General features: G+C 47.1%; 1 protein-coding gene across 3 annotated transcripts in view; it reads right to left on the reverse strand.

Annotated features, from left to right (window-relative positions):
• The window catches only part of NLRC5 (NLR family CARD domain containing 5), a 93,509-nt gene that overhangs the window by 55,229 nt on the left and 18,264 nt on the right, over positions 1 to 20,016 (reverse strand). For all 3 annotated transcript variants that reach the window (XM_027516489.1, XM_027516488.1, XM_027516487.1), the window contains exons 2-5: positions 5,195 to 5,304; positions 4,757 to 5,080; positions 2,877 to 3,183; positions 1,995 to 2,054 (exon numbers count right to left, since the gene is read on the reverse strand). In XM_027516489.1, the coding sequence (XP_027372290.1) occupies positions 1,995 to 2,054; positions 2,877 to 3,171 (355 nt within the window). In that variant the 5' untranslated portion in view covers positions 3,172 to 3,183; positions 4,757 to 5,080; positions 5,195 to 5,304. The remainder of the gene's footprint in view (positions 1 to 1,994; positions 2,055 to 2,876; positions 3,184 to 4,756; positions 5,081 to 5,194; positions 5,305 to 20,016) is intronic.

The raw sequence follows: 20,016 nt of genomic DNA on the forward strand, positions 1-20,016 counted from the left end.
AAAACATATATTTGATAAGGGGTTAATAACCAGAATACAGAGAGAACTCCTAAAACAACAACAAAATAAACAGAGAAGTCAATTCAAAAATAGATAAAGGACTTGAACAGACATTTCTCCAAAAAAGGAATATGAAGGCCAATAGGCACATGAAAGGATGCTCAGCATGACTGATCATTAAGGAAATGCTAACCAAAACGACAGTGAGATACCACCTCACACCCATTAGGATGGCAACTATCAGAAAAGAAAACAAAAAGGTGTTGGCGAGGATGTGGAGAAACTGGAAGCCTTGTGGACTGTTGGAAGGAATGTAAAATGGTGCAATTTCTGTGGAAAACACTATGGAGGTGTCTCAAAAAATTAAAGATAGGGTCGCCATATGAACCTGGATCCTGGACATATAGTCAAAAGAATTGAAACAGGGTCTTGAAGAGATATTTGTTTACCCATATTCATGGCAGCATTAGTCACAATAGCTAAAATATGGAAACAACCCAAAAGTCCACCAAAGGATGAATGGATAAGCAAAATGGGATTTATACATACAGTAGAATATTAGTCAGCCTTAAAAAGGAAGGAAATTCTGACATATGACACAACACAGATGAACCTTGAAAACATTATGCTAAGTGAAATAAGTCAGTCAAAAAAGACAAATATTGTATGAGTCCACTTATACAACGTACTTAGAGTAAAGTCATAGAGATGGAAAGTAAATGGTGGTTACCAGGGGCTGGGGGAGAGATGAATGGGGAGTTATTATTTGATGGGTATAGAATCTCAGTTTTGCAAGAAGAAAAGAGTATTGGAGATGGATGGTGGTCATGGGTTTCCCGGGTGGCGCTAGTGGAAAAGAACCCACTTGCAAATGCAGGAGACATAAGAGATGCAGGTTCTATCCCTGAGTCGGGAAGATTCCCTGGAGGAAGGTATGGCAACCCCCTCCAGTATTCTTGCCTGGAAAATCCCATGGACAGAGGAGCCTGGTGAATATAGTTCATGGGGTCCCAAAGAGTCGGACATGACTGAGTGCCTCTCATATGATGTGATGGCTGTGCAACAGTGTAAACGTGTTTAATACACTGAACTGTACACTTAAAGGAGAAGGCGATGGCACCCCACTCCAGTACTTTTGCCTAGAAAATCCCACGGACGGAGGAGCCTGGTAGGCTGCAGTCCGTGGGGTCGCTAGAGTCAGACACGACTGAGCGACTTCACTTTCACTTTTCACTTTCATGCATTGGAGAAGGAAATGGCAACCCACTCCAGCGTTCTTGCCTGGAGAATCCCAGGGACGGGGAAGCCTGGTGGGCTGTTGTCTATGGGGTTGCACAGAGTCGGACACGACTGAAGTGACTTAGCAGCAGTACACTTAAAAATGGTTAAGATGGTAAATTTGATGCTATGTAATTGACCATGGTTAAAAAAGAAAGATGGAACAAAAGGGAAAGAAAAGTTCTGAAAAGAGAGTGGTGAATCAGTGAAGTGGACCATCTGATCACTGACCTCTCTGTGCTCCACCAGAAAACCAGTCAGAGGCTCCCTGGGTGTGGACGCCAGACTGTGGGTCAGTGTCAGGCTTGAGGGTGTCTGAATGGTGAGAGGCCTGAGTCTGTGGGCTTGGAGCCTGAGGCCCTGAGGTTTGGGGACAGGGAAATGAGAACGGGCTTCCCCAAGTGAAACCAGGTGGGGGATTCCGGCAGTGGCTAAGGGCTGAAAACCTCAAACTCTCCCAGGAGGCTCCAGGTGAGACCCATGGGAAAAGCTATCAGACAAGCCAAAGCCTTGAGGGGCAGAAACGGGGTGCAGGCGAGGCTGGGAGCTCTAGTGAGGGGCATGGGAAAGGTGCAAATGGGTCCAAGCACGGGGAGGCTAGTTTATGGAAAATGGCTCTGACCAGCCACCACCAGCCTGTTCTGGGTTTGAGGTGGGGGACTTAGCATGCACCTACCCTCCACATCCCACCCCTACCCCCCAACCCCAGGCCTTACCAGGGTGGAGCTGAGAGTCTGATTGGCTTTCCTCGTCAATTTCCAGAAGACTGGAGAAGCCTGGAAGAGGGAAGGAGATGATATGCCATGAGGATGTGCTAGGATGCCCTGGGACCAGCTCTGGCCCTGTGTCTGGCTCAGGGCTCATCCCTCAGGGGGTGTTCCTAGCAAGCCAGAAATCTACACTTGGCGATCTGTGGAGGGCACAGCTGGTAGTGAGCCCTGAAGGCAGCTGGGGGCAGAAACACGTGCATATCTAAAGGTTTGTGCACATACAAGTATATGGGTGCGTGCACACGTGTTTATTCATGCCTGTGCACAAGTGCACGCCTGTGTATCCACGCATGTGCACACTGTGCACCCCCACCTGCCCCGTACTCTGCCTTGTAGAGTTATTGAGTGAGCTCTCACTTCCTCTCCATGAACACAATCAGTGTTCTGAGCTTCCCCACAGTGCTCTGTAAATGGAAGAGCCCAAGGGACATTCACTGAACAGGACAGAGTCCAATCAGCCTGCCCCTAAGTGGTGGCCAGAGGGCTCTCCCTAGGACTGTTTCTTTGCAAAAAGAAACCTCTTGGGCAGTATGGGCTATCAGGAATTTCCTGGCAGGAAGGAGTCACCTGGTCCTTTCTCTCTGCATCCTGCCTTTCTGGGCAACTGGGGTGGTACAAGGTGGAAGGAGGAGCCCTCCAGGTCCCCAGCAGACGTGGTGGCATTAGGGCATTTGCTCTGGGGGGTGCACAGAAACATGGAAGTTTGTTCCTGGCTGGGCCACACGTCTCTGTGTGACCCAGGCAAGTCCTGGTCTTGCCTGGGGCTCTCTGGCTCCCCAGGCCCCGGGCACTAGCTGGCAGCACTGCACCTCCCACGGCCACTCTTACCATCTTCGTGGCCCCAAGTGCTCATCAGCAGCACCTCCATGTCCATTGGCACATCCAGCTCCATGCACACGCACTGGATGAATGACTTCCAGGTGGTCGGACCCTGGGCATGCAGTTTTTGGAGTTGCAGGATGACCCTCTGTGTGGGGTCTAGGGCCTGATATCCGGAGCCCAGGTCCACGCTGGGGAGGAATAACTTCACCTTGGCGTCTAGCCATCCTAGGTTTCTGCTGAGCAGCCTCACGAGATATCCATGCAGGTTCTTGGTGCCCAGTTGGAGGCTAACGGGGTCCATGAGGAGCTGACCCTACAGGGACCAGGTAGGTGGGTGAGCTGCGAAGTAGGTGAGCTGGGGGACAGGTGAGCTGGGGGACAGGTGAGCTGGGGGGAAAGCCAGGAGGGGCAGTCAGAAACCACTCCCCACAGCTAAGGGGAAGAGAAGAGATGGACACAGAAGGTAGAGAAGTGGTCTCTCTGTAGTGTCTCGATGCCATTGCCCAGAGCTCAGGCCCAGAAATTAATCTCCTTCTGTATTCTCTGCCTATGTCATGGGTCCAGATGGTTTAGTTCATCCCCCTGTGGATAAGCCCTGATAATGCTTTATTTGTTCTTGTTTCCATGGACCCATTTGTGCTGCTTTCTGTCTGACCTAAGTTTTCTCTGGCAGAGACAACTAGCTATCCCCCTGTATTTGTTTTTCTCTTCTTTCTTAGCCCTAGAACCCCTAAATATTCCCTAGTTATCTGAAATAGACTATTTCCCAGCCTCCCTTGCAGCTAGATAGACTCATGTAATTAAATTTTGGCCAATGAGATGTCGGTGGAAATGTTGTATATCATTCTTAACCTCTTCTTGTTGGCTGGAATGCTGATGTGATGGCCAAACCTTGGGCAGCCACATTGGATTGTGAGGTAGAAGCCAGCACCGAGGAAGGTGGAGAGTAAAGCTTTCCTGTCCTGGACTCTCTGACTTCGAATTTCTAATACATGACAAGGCAATTCATTTCTATTCTGTTTAAACTACTGTTGCTTAGGCCCTTTTGCTATTCACAGTGAAATATAATCCTAGCTAATACAGACCCTCTCTTCTCTCTTAGCAAATTCTCCCTTTCTAAACTGGAACTCAAACAACTTGCTGGTAGGTGTATTAAAATGAGGCAAGGAGAACGTATTTTGTGAAAGTTTAAAAAGTCTGAAGGCCCTTTGATTCAGCAATTACATTTCTAATATGCTGGCCTTGGGACACAATCATGGACTTAAACAGAATTTTTAGTTACAAAGCTGTGCACTGCAAGAGTATTTTTAATAGTTAAAAATTGGAAGCAACCTAAATATCCAACAGCTAGAGATTAACTGGTTACCCATCACATGGTGGAATATGCTAGAACGTTTCCAAATGTACTTTCTGGCACTATTATCTTAATTATAGAGATAAATGCTCAGAAAGCACTTACTGTGTGTTAGGCTCTGTTTTATGTGCTTTATGTGTCTCATTGAATCCTCACAACTCCAGAGACTTCATTTCTAACACTGAAAAAGACAGGAGGCCCATGCAGGGGCCAGCCTTATCAACTCCCAGATGCTGGGGCCAATACCATGTGTTGTGGGGTTCAGACTCCAGCTTCTCCCTTGACCTCCAAGAGACCTACTGGGCACATGTCCCAAGCTCCTTCTGGTCACCCCTCTTCAACCAAACTAATAGCAACAACTCCTTGCTCAGGCACAGAGTTTGAGACTTCAAGAAATATGCTCACATCTATGGCATGGATCACCATCCCCACTCAACAGATGAAAATGCTAAGCTGGGGAAGGGTAAAGGACAGACCCAAGATCACCATTTCAGTCCATGGAGGACACATGCTCAGAACTGAGATTTCTTACCTCTCAGGCCAGTTAATTTCCAAGGCTTGGGAACCCTAGGTGGCACCAGACAAGGGCTAATCCCTGGCTTCTGTGTGATCTTGGCGCCTACGGCATGGCTTCTTTTCCAGGCTAGAGTGTCCAAAGTCCATGCGGCCCATAAAGAACTCATCCAGGGCAGCAAGGTGCCAGGCGGAAGTGAGGAGTGCCTGGATGGTATAATTTCGGGGAAAGTCCTTCAAATTCAAATTTCTCCCCCAGCCAGTCTAACATGATGCCTTTGTTTCCACCATGAGTGCTCTGTCCCCTTTGAGTAAGACATTAGCTCTTAAAAAACAACCAGCCCTGGAAGAAAAAACACACTATATCATTACTGGTCATTGTGAAAGTCAGTAGCAAACAGCCTTGGAGACAGAGGATTATAGTAGAAAGATCCTCAGTGAAGGGATGATCACTGACCTGGCTCCCTGGTTCATCATAGATGTTCTAGGATGTCCACAGAGAGGGTCTCCTGAGTTCTTGGGCCAAGTCCTGGAGCTGGATTTTCAGGTTCTTTCCATAGGAGGCTCCTAAGAGATAGGAGAAAGATGACTTTCTTATCATTGTTCCGCATTCCAAGAGGAACTCTGTAAAGAAGGCACCGACCCTCACTCCTAACTCCCCTGAGGACATCAACCCAGAAACAGCCTTCTCATCTTCATGTGCAGATCTTATTCTTCCCCAAGCAAGATTCTGCTTGTCCCCGAACTGTGCACAGCGCAACCCTCCTCGGCATCACTTCCCGCCACAACCGGCCCAGAGGATGCCCCTCTTACTCTTCCAATTTGAATATTCCCCTTACAGTGACTTGTTCCATCACTACATACCTCTCCAACCCAGTAGATCTATTACAGCTAATTTATTAAATGAAGATGGAATAACTCTTACCAAATATGTCAGCCTTCTTTCCTAATAAAACCTCAAAGAGGTTTGAATGTGCAGCTTTCTCTCTTCATACATCACGAAGTTTTTAAATAATTGAGAGTAAACATCCTTCTTAATGAGAAAACCCAGAGGCACTGATCACTGTCTCACCAAGAGAACAATAAAATGATGATCATTTAATCAGTTTTATTTTATTAGCTCCTTTATTATAAAAACTATAAATGAAGTGTGACCTGTAGAAATTGTGAATCACTATGTTGCATCCCTGTAATTTATATAATATTTTATATCAACCATATCTCAATAAAAAATAAAGTAAGGACATCCCTGGTGGTACAGTGAATAGGAATCCGCTTGCCAGTGCAGGGGATGCAGGTTTGATCCTTGGTCTGGGAAAATTCCACATGCCATGGAGCAACTAAGCCCATGTGCCACAACTCCTGAGCCTGCACTCCAGAACTCCTGAGCCCGAGTGCTACAACTACTGAAGCCCATGAGACTAGAACCTGTGCTCTGCTACAAGAGAGGCCACAGCAATGAGAAGCCCACACGCCTCGACTAGAGAGTAGCCCTGCTCACCACTTTCAGAGAAAGCCCATACACAGCACAGAAGATCCAGCATAACCAAAAATGGAAATGAACAAACAGCGCTTCCCTGGTGGCTTAGTGGGCAAAGAATCTGCCTGCGAATGCAGTAGGCACTGGTTCAATCCCTGATCTGGAAAAAGCCCACATGCTGTGGAGCAACGAAGCCTGTGGCCACAACCCTGAGCCTGTGCTCTAGAGCCCAGGAGCTGCAACTACCGAGCCCACGTGCCTCAACTACTGAAGCCTGTGCTCTGCAACGAGGGAAGCCACGGCAATGAGAGGCCCGAGCCCTGCAACTAGAGAGCAGCCCCTGGGCGCCACAACTAAAGAAAAGAGCCCAAGCAGTAATGAAGACCCAGAACAGCCACAGATAAATAAATAAGTATAAAATAAAATGACACTGGTACAAATGTCTGTGTAACACAGCTTCCGAGATCTTGTCTAACAATAAGGAACTGACAAAAGAAAAGATGGCTAAAAAGGATATGGAAGAATGGAAGAAAGGCAAAAGATCAAAGTATGCACTGATGGAGTAGCTAAGAAGTATGAGGAAGGTAACAACAAAGTTCCAGACTTCAGATCAATCCACGTCAAGAGGGCACATTTTATAGAGAGCCCAGAGATAAACTCACACAGCTACAGTCAACTAATCTTTGACAAAGGAGGCAAGAATACAATGTGGAAAAGACAGTCTCTTCAGCAAGTGCTACTGAAAAAGCTGGACAACTGTATGTAAATCAATGAAGTTGATTTACACCTCACACCATGCTAAGTTGCTTCAGTCGTGTCCGACTCTGTGCGACCCCATAGACGGCAGCCCACCAGGCTTCCCCGTCCCTGGGATTCTCCAGGCAAGAACACTGGAGTGGGCTGCCATTTCCTTCTCCAATGCGTGAAAGTGAAGTCGCTCAGTCGTGTCCGACTCTTAGCGACCCCATGGACTGCAGCATACCAGGCTCCTCCATCCATGGGATTTTCCAGGCAAGAGTGCTGGAGTGGGGTGCCATTGCCTTCTCCGACCTCACACAATGCACAGCAATAAACTCAAAATGGCCTAACAATTATGGGACATGACACCATAAAACTCCTAGAAGAGAACATAGGCAAAACATTCTCTGACATAATAGCACCAATATTTTTTTAGGTCAGTCTCCCAAGACAATAGAAATAAAACCAAAAATTAACAAACGAGACCTAGTCAAATGTACAAGCTTTTGTATAGCAAAGGAAAACATAAACAAAACTAGAAGACAACCTATTGACTGGGAGAAAATATCTGCAAATAATGCAATAGACAAGGGCTTAATTTCCAAAATATACAAACAGTTCAATCCAAAAATGGGCAAAAGATCTAGAGAGATATTTCTTCAAAGAAGACACATAGATGGCCAATAGGCATATAAAAATATGTTTAACATTGCTAATTATTAGAGAAATGCAAATCAAGACTACGATGAGGTACCACTTCACAGCAGTCAGAATGACCATCATTAAAAAGTCTACAAATAACAAATGCTGGAGAGAGTGTGAAGAAAAGGGAACCCTCTTAACATTGTTGTAAATCGGTGTAGCCACTACGGAGAACAGTATGGAAATTCTTCAAAAAACTAAAAATAGAGTTACCATGTGATTCAGCAATCCTACTCCTGGACAAAACCCAGACAAAACTATCATTCAAAAAGATACACGTACCGCTATGTTCATAGCAGCATTATTTACAATAGCCAAGACATGGATACAACCTAAATGTCCATTGACAGATGAATGGATAAAGAAGATGAGGTACATACATATAATGGAATACTACTCAGCCATTAAAAGAATGAAATGGTGCCATTTGCAGCAACATGAACTGAACTAGAGATTATCATACTAAGTGAAGTAGGTCAGAAAGAGAAAGACAAATACCATATGATATCACTTATATGTAGAATCTAAAATATGACACAAATGGCAATTATATCAGAGACTATTCATTGGGAAAGGCAGGCAATAATGGAGAGACTTCCAAACAAACGCATTTTATAAAGTAAATGTCATTAAAACCTGATGGTGCCAGATTTAAAATAGAACAGATTGATCTAAGGAATGGAAGAGAGTTCAAATTAGCTTCACACCCATTTAAAATCCACTATTTGATCAATGGTATTGAGAGGGAAAATATAGAAAAATACATAGTATTAAAACACATAGTAATACAAGTATTTTAAATGGAAAGAATTATTATTATTGGCTGTGCCACACTACTTATGGGATCTTAGTTCCTGGACCAGGTATTGAACAAAGGCCCTCGGCAGTGAGTGTACTGGGTCCTAACCACTGGACTGCCTGGGAATTCCTTTTTTTTTTTTTTTAAGAATTATTTTTAAATTAAGTAAGTAAAGTTTTCTTATTAAAACCACAACCAGATATCATTTCATACCCCCCTCAAATATCTACAATGAAAGAGAAGATAATACAACTGTTAATGAGGATGTGGAAAAATAGGAACCCTTATGTACTGCTGGTGGGAATGCAAAATGGTGCAGCCTCTTTGGAGAAGGTTGGCAGTTCTTCAAAATGTTAACCAGAGTTATAACTCAGCAATTTTCTACTCCTAGGTTTATACTCAAGAGAAATGAAATATATATACTTACACTAAAACATACACAAATGTTTATCATCCCTCATAGCCAAAAAGTGAAAAAAATCAAAATTTCCATAACTCACAGATGAGTAAGCAAAATATGGTATGTCACTACAACAGAATATTATTTAGCAACAAAAAGGAAAAAAGGAATATCGTGTTCAGTCACTTCAGTCATGTCCAGTGTTTGCGACCCTATGGACTGTAGCCTGCCAGGCTCCTCAGTCCATGGGATTCTCCAGGCAAGAATACTGGAGTGGGGTGCCATGCCCTCCTCCAGGCGGTCCTTCCGACCCAGGGATCAAACTCACATCTCCTGCATGTCCTGCATTGCAGACGAATTGTTTACTGCTGAGCCACTATTACATACTACAAGATGGATGAACAGTTAAAATATGCTAAGTGAAAAAAGCTCCAAAGTATATTAGTAAGTGAATTCAACTTTTAAAAGCTACAGCATATGTCTGTTTTAAATGTGCTGTGTGAATCTGCATACAGAGAGACCAACTCTAGGGCTACCCAAGAAAACTGGTGACAGGATTGCACGTGGGGAGTGGACGTGGGAGAAGCAGGCAAAGGAGAGCCCTTTACACTGTACAGTTCGCTCTCTGTATCTGTGGATCTGAATCTTCAAGGGTGGAACCCATAGATATGGAGTGCTGACTGTACTATGCCATCTTATATAAAGGACTTGAGCATCCAAGGATAGGGACACTGAGGGCCACTCGTACTCTTTGGACAACTGCATACATTAAAACTTTTCAGCAGGTACAACTGTTTCAAAGCCATAAAATGTTCATATTAAAAACTAGGGTTCGATCCCTGGGTCAGGAAGATTCCCTAGTAAATGTGTTACCTCTAAGAATCACCAATGCATTCCTGGGACATGGGGCTCAGAGAGCGGTAATGAAAAGCCAGCGTCACACAGTAAGACTCCCAAGGGAATCCAGGCATGTGGGTTTGTGGTCCCATGCTCCTGCCACTCCAGTCCGGGTCCAGACAGGAAGAGGGAAAAAGGCAGGGGGCCTTGTCGGGGCGCTGGTCTCACTGAGGGGTGGGCATAGGAGGCTTGCCCAGAGGGGAGCTCCATCCTGGCTTCCGTCGCCCTCATCACTGTGCTCTTGGGGAGTCTCTCTTGCTTTCCGGGGCATGCCGTGCTGTGGAGGTTAGGGGAGCCAGTTCCTTTGCCCAGTCCTTTGCTCTTGCTGCTCCCTATGCCTGGAGACTGCCGCCCCCACCCCCGCCCCTCGACCTCTAGTCCACACTCATGCACATGCGCACACATGCCAACATGCACTTCTCTGGCCAGAGTCATCTCTAAAACTCAGCTCTGGTCTGGTCTCATTTCTGTCTAAACCTCCTACAGTTTCCCGTCACCTGTAAGATGCAGTGCGGCACCACAGTTAGTGGGACTTCCACGAAGCAGGTCCACATCAGGTGCTCAAGAAAGGTTCAAAGGATGAGTAACAAATGGTCCTTCACCGTCTGGGTCCTGGCCACTTTCGGGCCCTCTCACGCCACCTCTGCTGCCTGCAACGTGACCACGCTCCCGGCCCCACCCAGCCATCCTCTTTCACAACTCCTCACCTTGCACACATGCCCTGCTCTGCCTCGAATGCCCTGCCCTTTCCCTTCCATCTTGCAAATTCCTCCTTCTTCTTACGGACTCAGCTCCAATCAACTCCTGCTCCCTACTCAGGGAAGTCCTGCTGGCTGCCTTCCCAGACTGAGTCACGCCGCCACCACTGGGCTTCCCTCCTTAGCAATGTCTCCTTCCTCCCCCACAGCAGGGCTTGTCATTCTGCACCGTCATTTCCTCTTGGTCAGTCCTTCCTTCAGCAGCTGGGAACACCACCTGATTCTGGACAAGAGCAAACGCCTTGGCAACAGGGCCCTGGATTGGAGTCTCTACTTGGTACCGGCTGTGTGGCTTTGGTTTGGTTACCCCATGGCTTGGTATTTCAGTGTCCTCATCTGTAAAAGGAGGATGTTTGAGGTCAGGCTGCTAAAAGCAGAACCCAAGATAGGGGTGTCTGTTGAAGTTATTTATTAAGGCTGAAAGGGAAGCAGGGTGGGGCAAGGGAAGAAGTTAGGCAAAGATGAGGTTTCAGGAGCGGTCTAGCTTCAGCCTGACCACAGGGAGCTCTGGAATGTGAGTGACAGGTCAACAGGCCTATCCTGCCAAGAGGCAAGGGGGCTGGGCTGCTATTTCCCGCCCCCCCGCAGTGGCCACATCCTCCAGACACTGGCTATGGGCCATATCAAAGTAGTGGAGGAGGGGCATTCCGATAGGCCAAGGGCAATCTTTAAGGGCAGGGTGCAGTGTGAGCAGCCTACACCCACAATGGATGGAGAATGGGAGTGGGGGACTGGCCCATGAAGGGGGGCCCAGTAGACTGGAGACCCGGAGCACCAGCAGGGTCAGCTTTTGGGGTAATAACAGTTAACTGGCAAGGGCATCGGGAGGTGAAGCAGGCAAATCCCCTGACACGGCATCTGGCACATTAGCTATTATTACCAGTGTTGTTCGCTCTGCAGCCCCGGCCCAGCACAGGGTAGATGGAAAAGAGGCAGGGAAGGAGGAGAGGATATGGTTGGAGTCACAGACCTCTGGCTGCTTCTTCCTTCTTCCTGCTTGGATTGAGAGGGAGGCCCTTCGAGGCTGGGGCTCAGCAGTCACAGGTGCTGGCCGCACCCCCAAACCTCACTTGTTGGGTTCTGTTTCCTCATCTCTACAGGGGGGGAATCACGGGCCGTCCCTGTTCCCCGGCCTGTCTGGGAGGGTCAAGCCGAGCATCAAGGCCCGTGGGTGGCTGGAAGCCCTATCCTCTGGCTGGTTCTGAGACCTGGGGTTCTGCCCCAGCTCCAGGGCCCTGGTGGGAGGAAAGAGGACAGAAGAGGGCCACTGAGGTCAGACAGTGGGAAGAGAGGACCAGAAATAAGAAGGCTAGAACCCCAACCTCAAGACAGGAAGGGTATGGCTGGTAGGGACAATAAGAAAAGCGTGGCCTGGGCCATGACAGCCACTCCAGACGTTCGGACCAAAATATCGGAAGGAGGGCAAACAAAGTGCTGCTGGAGTCGGTTTCTCAGGACCGAGTGGACAGGTCAGGCCTGGGGACCCCGGGGTGGACCAGAGTCCACAGAGGCCCTCAGGCCCTCTCACACCGAGTACTACAGGGCTGACAACAGAAAACTCAGGGCCTCTGCATCCCCCCAGGGTGGATGATCACAGTCCAAGGCTTTGGAGGACGCCTGAGCCCAGAAGCAAAGGCGAACCTAGCTGGAAGAATCCATGCCAGCTCCCCTCCCCAACTCCCTGGCCTTTTTTTCCCCTCTGGCCACACAGTTCCCTGACCAGGATCGAACCCCATGCCCCTTGCAGTGGGAGTGCGGAGTCCTAACCACCAGATGGCCAGGGATGTTCCCAGGCCCATTTTACAGATGGGGAAACTGAAGTCCCAAGAGGGGAAGGCCTTACTGACACTCATAGCAAGTAAGAAGTGAAAGTGAGACCAGACTATCAGGCTTTTTCTAGGGGGGGCTAATGCAGCCCCACCCCAGGAATCATCCTCTTTTCATGGGTCCCCACGACGGGCTACCTTCAGGGAGATGTGAGCAGCCATTTCTTCCCTCATCCATAAAAGTGGGCAGAGAGGGCAAGAGGGGTCCTTGACCCGGCACATTTCCATGGGGTGGGCGTGGGGGGAGGGTGTGCGATGGGGGTGATTTCTTTTGAAAGCCATCATCTTTATTGTCCCTCACAATGACAGGGTCCTGCAGGACTTAACACGCACCCCCATATGTCTTACCAAAGCAGAAACCGAGGCCCAAGGCTTCCCTGGTGGTCTAGTGGCCAAGACTCCCTGCTCCCAGTGCAGAGGGCCCGGGTTTGATACCTGGTCAGGGAACTGGATCCCACGTGCCACAACTAACAGCCCACCTGCCTCAACAAAGATCAAAAATCCCGAGTGCCACAACTAAGACCTGACACAGCCAAATTAACGAATTTAAAAAAGAAAAAGGAACCAAGGCTCCCAGCAGTGAGGGGCCCTCCCCACATCACCAGCTAGAAGGATACAGAGCTGGGAGTTGAGGAAGCATCTTCTTGTCTCAAAGTCTTTGAGGAGGGTGGCACGAGCCTGCACTCTGAGCCCCGGGCCTGGGTGGCCCCTGTTCTAAATCCAGCAGCGACTCTCTCTTCTTGTCACTAGAAACCAGGAATCTGGCTCCCAGCCCCCATTACTAGAACTGAAACTGCCTCCTTTATTCCGGCCGACTTCCTGCTCAGACAGCTCAGACTCTCCACCAAAAGACCGCCTGGGGTTTCCAGGTGCACCCTTCTCCGAAACGTGGACAGCAGGTGGCCAGGGAGGGATCTTGCCTTTTCCACTCAGCCCTGGCGGTTTGGGTCCAGCACCCACCAGAAGTGGCCGGTGAGAAGGCTCCTTCCCAACAGGGTCCTGGGCCTCCGGAGGGCCAGTGGGTCCCAAACCTGCCTACATGTTAGAGTCATCCGGGGTTTTAAAAATTCCAGTGGGCTGCACCCCAGATTAATCACAGCACAGTCTCTGAGGGTGGGACACAGGCACCTTTGGAAGCAACCCAGCTGAGCTTGAGGACTACTATTCTAGGCCATGCAGCCACCCAGCGCTCCACTCCAGGTGGGCAGAGAGGCTTCATGTTCCCTTGTACCCGGCACCTTGCTTCCCCAGCAGAGCCGAGGCTTCTTGCCTTCGAGAGGCTGGGGACAGGAAGGCCACCGAGATGGCCGCATTTAGATGGGACCCTGAGGGTGCCTGCTGAAAACTGCCGCTCCTCCTGCACTTCCGCCTCTGGCCTGCACCTTGGCACCTTGTGGCCCTGCCAACTCCTCCCATGTCCACACCAAACCGAAAATGAAGCTGAGATCTGGAAATCCCCTTTTCATCTCCAACCATGTGGTTGAAGAGGATCCCGGAGGAATTATGTGCTGGTTTGGGGGGCAAAGAAGGCTCAAGATGTAAAGCGGAGAAATTAGATCCTGAGGTTCAAATTCACAGCCTGGAGATTGGTCTGCCCACTTCCAAAGGCAAATTGGAGGCAATTTCTAAAACCTAAATGTGTCCACCCTTTGACTCTATAACCAAGCTGCTTGGCAGGAAGCCCAGGGAGAGCCACACAGCCTGGAATACGCAGAGCATACTGGATAAGGAAATCCTGCAGCCGTGTTTGACCAACTGATATCTCAATAAGGTTTGGTGTGACCACACCTCTGGGTTATGGGCATGAAGACCACTGACATGGCTGGATCCTTATATGTATTAACTGAATAAACAAGACACATGAATAATGATATGCATAATATGATACTATTTGTTTGAAGAATACATAGAAAACAAAGCACCAACACTGTATGTCTTCATCCAGGTCTGTAATCCCATGTTTTTATAACTTAGAGGTTAAGAGCATGAATTTTGGAGCCAGCTGTCTAGCTTGGAACTAAGCATTTCATCATCTGCAGGCTGTGCGGCATCAGGCAAATTGTACAGCCTCTCTAGGCTTCAGTGTTCTCATCCATAAAACAAGGATAGGACTTCCCTGGTGGTCCAGTAGTTAAGAGTCCGGCAGGCACTGCAGGGGATGCAGGTTCAGTGCCTGGTCTGTGAAGATGCACATACCTTGGGGCAACTAAGCCCAGGTACCACAACTACTGAACCCTTGAGCCCTAGAGCCCACACTCTGCAACAAGAGAAGCCACTGCAATGAGACACCCTCGGACCACAGTGAAGACTAGGCTCCACTCGCCGCAACCAGAGAAAGCCTGTGCGCACAGCAAAGACCCAGCACAGCCAAAAATAAAAAAAATAAATGAAAATAAATAAACCAAGGATAACTTCAGTATCTACCTCACAGGGTTGGGACTGTGTCAATACATGTAAAGTGCTTAAAACAAGGCCTTGCAGTTAGTGAGCCCAATAGAAGTGTTTTGGGTTTTTTTTTTTAATTGTTGGTTTTGGGTTGGTTTTTTTTTCGGTTGTACAACATGGCTTGTGGGATCTGCATTGAGAGCGCAGAGTCCTGACCACTGGACCTCCAGGGAATCCCCTTGTGTGTTTGTTTTTTAATGCAAAGCCTTAGATAAAGTTCTGGAAGGCAACACACCAAACTGTTTATCTCAAACTAGGAGAGGACTGGCCTGGGGCGGGAAGAAGTGAGTAATGGAGATATAGGCACCTGACATGGCATCCAGCTGTTCGCAAAGCGAATTTAATCATGTATTACCTGTGTGGTTTAAGCTGAAAACATTTTTTTGAAAGTGAAAGAAGACAGAAGATCAGTGACCAGAAAGCTGCACTCTTTGAAGTCAGAAGAGGAGTTCTACTTCTAGGCTGGATCAGCTGACCTATGTCCTCCCATGCCAAGTGGCAGTGCCCAGGCACACGAAATGTGGGCAGAAGAAAGGCTTGGGGAGAGGGCTGGAGGTTAGTGATCATTGGTTGGAGCCTCAGTTCTGAGCTTCACTGCCCCAAACTGATTTGCTGAGTGATACCAGGCAAGTCCCTGCCCTCTCTGAGCTGTAACTCACTTGTACCTCAAGTAGGGTTAATACCAGCCCGTCTTACAGGGACTGGTGGAGCTGATAAGGGGTCGGGAGGCTTGGGTGCAAATCCTGATTTCAACATGTGCTGCGCAACCTAGGGCAAGTTTCCTAACTCCTCTGTACCTCCAGTTCCTCATCTGCAAATGGGGTGATGACTCTGCATCCACTTCACATGGTCATTCTGAGGCTGGAAGACAATAATGAAGATTACAGCACGATGAGGGGGACTGCCCATCTGCAGCGGATGCTAGCTGATGCCAGTCTCATATACTGGGTTCTTAGCACAGGTCCGGGCAACATGCTACAGCATTCCACTTGCATTTCCTCAGCAGGTTCTCAGTCACCCTTTCAAGGCAGATGTTACAGATTCTGGGAAGTCAAGAAGCAAAGAGTGGATTAAAAACCTCTGCTGAGGGACTTCCCTGGTGGCCCAGCGGTTAGGACTCTGTGCTTCCAATGCAGGGGGCATGGGTTTGATCCCTCGTCAGGGAAATAAGATCCCATATGGTAAATGGCCCCCAATTTTTTTTTTTCCAAATTTTTTTTTAAAAAAGAAAAAAAGACATTAAAAGCTCTGCTGAGGACTTCGTTGGTGGTCCATTGGTTAAGAATTTGCCTGCCAATACAGGGGACAAGCGTTTGATCCCTGATCTGGGAAGATCCCACATGCCACGGAGCAACTAAGCTTGTGAGCCACAACTACTGATCCTGTGCCTTAGAACCCATGCTCTGCAGCAAGATAGAACACCAGAATGAGACACCTGTGCACCGCAACTAGAGAAAGCCCTCACATAGCAACAAAGACCCAGCATGGCCAAAAATTAAAAAAAAAAAAAAATTTTTTTTTAAATCTCTCCACTGAACTCAGAGGCGCTTTCCTAACTGAAGCACCACACTGCCTTCAACCAATGATCTTCTTTCTGAACAAAATAATCATTTCCATAGCTCTTGATTATTTTTCTGCTATAAAATATAATCTGCACTCATTTGAAAAGTTCCAAACATTTTAGAAATATATCATGTGAATTTTCTCACAATCTTACTCTTTAGGGAGAAGAATACAAGTGCCAAGACTTTTTTACCCATGTTGGAGAACATTTTTGGCTTATACGAGAATTAGAGTATCGTTTCCTTAAACATTTTCTAGAAATCATTTCACTTTGAACTTGATTTTCTAGTATCATTTGCCTTGCATGGAAGGTAACTCCTCCAAACAAACCCAAGGGAAACAAAACTAAAATGATGCCCACTGAAACTGCCCCCCTGGGGCTCTGGCCTGAGGCCTGGCCTCCAGTTGTTAAAAAGGTGGTCCTCAGTGTGAGAGGCATTACAGATATTAGCAGTCAACTGAGACTTTCTTCTTGATGAATCAGGAAGGATCAGAGAGAAGTGAAAACAGCACAGCTGCTCTCACTTTGTGATTCAACGAATGCCTTGTCCACGCACCACTTAACACTATCTGGCTGACTCTGCTGTGTAAGTCTGAGACAAAGCTTGACTTGTCCGTTTCAAGAAGAGAATTCTGTGGGTGCCAAATGCACAGGACACCTTCAAGAATGTAAGGAAAAGACTATTGTGAGACACGCAAAACAGAAAGCTATTTCTCTCTTCAAACAAGATGCTGTGACAAGACCTGAATGCCTCAGAATACAAGTTCCCCAGGGTCTGAGTCTTCCCTCCACTTGGCATGAAGAGCAGAAGCAACCTCTCAGGCAAGGAGTTAATGGGGGTTTGGGTTTTGCTGATGGTACAGGCTCCATGCCTCCCCTCAGAAGATGGATGTTGGGGGATCAAGCAGTTTTATAGCTGCCTGCAGCCTCTGTGTCCACACAGTCTTCTAGGAAAGACATTTAGCAACATGGTCTCAAATTTTTAAAATAATGGTTCATTCAGGGATACAGAGATCAGACTGTTGGTTGCCAAAGGGGAGAGGGCTGGAGGAAGGATGGAGTGGGAGGTTGGGGTTAGCAGATGTAAGCTTTTACGTGTGGAATGGATAAACAACAAGATCCAACTGTATAGCACAAAGAACTATATTCAGTATCCTATGATAAACCATAATGGAAAAGAATATTAAGAAAAAGAATGTATATAAAAAACAATGGTTCAGGACAGGATTCAGGAAAGATGGCAGAGTAGGAAACATTAGGATTCTGTCTCCTCATTTAGACAAAAATGGTGTGAGCAGAATCTGGTATAACTGTTTTGGAACTCTGGAGTCTGTTGAAAGCTTACAACTGCAAGGGGAAGTCTGGACTGTTAAATTTTGGTTAATTTTGGTCCATTTCAGCTCTTAACACAGTAATAGGTGCCTGTCCCTTCCCCCTCAGACTCATGGCAGTCAGCTGTGCACCGGAACAGCCTGCACACAGCTTGCAGGAGCTGGGTGGGTGGAAAGGGCCCTGTCCCCCAGATACTGGAGACTTGGGCCGTAACTGTTGACTGCTGCTTCTGATCTCAGAGGCAGCCATTGTTGATACACCCAACTCCCTCCATGTTGCAAGCCTCTTCTCAGCTGAACTGACCTCCAGGAGATTTAGGCAATGGCACCCCACTCCAGTACTCTTGCCTGAAGAATCCCAGGGACAGAGGAGCCTGATGGGCTGCAGTCCATGGGGTCGCTAAGAGTCGGACACGACTGAGTGACTTCACTTTCACTTTTCACTTTCATGCATCGGAGAAGGAAATGGCAACCCACTCCAGTGTTCTTGCCTGGAGAATCCCAGGGACGGGGGAGCCTGGTGGGCTGCCGTCTATGGGGTCGCACAGAGTTGGACATGACTGAAGTGACTTAGCAGCAGCAGCAGCAGTGGTAAAGAATCTGCCTGCAATTAGGGAGACCTAGGTTCAATCCCTGGGTTGGGAAGATCCCATGGAGAAGGGAATGGCAACCCTCTCCAGTATTGCCTGGAAAATTCCATGGCGAGAGGAGCCTGAAGGGCTACAGTCCATGGGGTCATAAAAAGTTGGACACGACTGTGCAACTTTCAGTTAATGCCCTTTGTTTCTTCCTTCAATTCTGCTTTTCCCCTTTTGGGAGCCAGACATTAAAGACAAGGACATTTAGAAACAACTGCACATATGGGGAAAATTATAAAGTGACTGCACATGCCTAAGAAAAGGTTCAGAAAAGACATAAGAAGACATTAAGTTTACATCTCAGGTTGACTCTAGGCCCAGAAACAGTTTACAACAATACAAAAAAATAACACCCAATAACCAAAACCAGCAACCCTGGAGAGGGGGAGATTCTGATTCCCAGATTTTACACATTATTAGATTCAAACGTCCAGTGTTCAACAAGAACAACAGCAACAACAAAATCACAAAGCATACACAGGAAACAACGGCCCACTGAAAGGAAAAAATATTCAATAGACTCCATCTCTGAAAAAAATTAGTGACGGATATATTAGACAAATACTTTAAAACAACTGCCTTAAAGAGTCCCAAAGAGCTAAAAAAAAAAAAAAAAAAAAGTTGTGCGGACAAAATGTAAATATCAATAAAGAGATAGAAAACCTAAAAAGAAACCAAGAAAAGATTCTGGAGCTGAAAAAATGTAATATTGAAAATGAAAAATTCATAGAGGGATTCAAAGGCAGATTTGAGTAGGCAGAAGAAAGAATCAGGGAACTTCAAGATAGAATAAAGGAAATTATAAAGGCTGAGAAACAGAAAAAGCCTGAAGAAAGTGAACAGAGTTTAAGGGATGTGTGAGACATGATTAAGTGGGCCACCATATGTACTATGGGAGCCCCAGAAGAAGGAAGAGAAAGGGACAGAGAGAAAAATTGAAGAAATAATGGCTGAAAAGTTCTCAAATTTGATGGAAGAGTTGAATATAAACATTCAAAAACCTCAACGAATTTCAAGTGAAATTAACTCAGAGACCCACATCAAAACACATTATAAGCAGACTTTCAAAAACAAAAGAGGGGCTTCCCTGGTTGCCCTTGTGGTAAAGAATCTGCCTGCCAATGCAGAAGACACAGGTTCAATCCCGGATCTGGGGAGATCCCACATGCTGCAGAGCAACTAAGCCTGTGCACCACAACTACCGAGCCAGTGCTTCAGAGCCTGGGAAGTGCAGCTACTGAGCTTGTGTGCCACAACTGCTGAAGCCCACGTGCCCTGAAGACCACGCTCTACAACAGAAGCCAATAGAATGAGAAGGCCACACAGTGCAGCTAGAGGGTAGTCTCCACTCTCTACCACTAGAGAAAAGCTCATGCAGCAACAAAGACCCAGCACAGCCAAAAATACATACAATTATGTTAAAAATGCCCAAATCTCAAAGATAAAGTTCAAGTCTTGAAGGCAGCAAGAGAGAAGTGAATCATCACATACACGGGCTCCTCAATATGATTATCTGCAAATTTCTCCTCTGAAACCTGAGGACGGTAGGCCCATACATTCAAAGTGCTAAAAGAAAAACTGCCAACCAAAAATCCTATATCCGGCAAAACTGTCCTGCAAAAGTAAGGGGGAAATCAAGACATTCCCAGATACACAAAAGCTGAGGGGGTTCATGATGTGCCCAGCAAGAAATGCTCAAGG

The sequence above is a fragment of the Bos indicus x Bos taurus genome, chromosome 18 (genome assembly GCF_003369695.1).
Source record: "Bos indicus x Bos taurus breed Angus x Brahman F1 hybrid chromosome 18, Bos_hybrid_MaternalHap_v2.0, whole genome shotgun sequence".
Classification (NCBI taxonomy): Eukaryota; Metazoa; Chordata; class Mammalia; order Artiodactyla; family Bovidae; genus Bos; species Bos indicus x Bos taurus.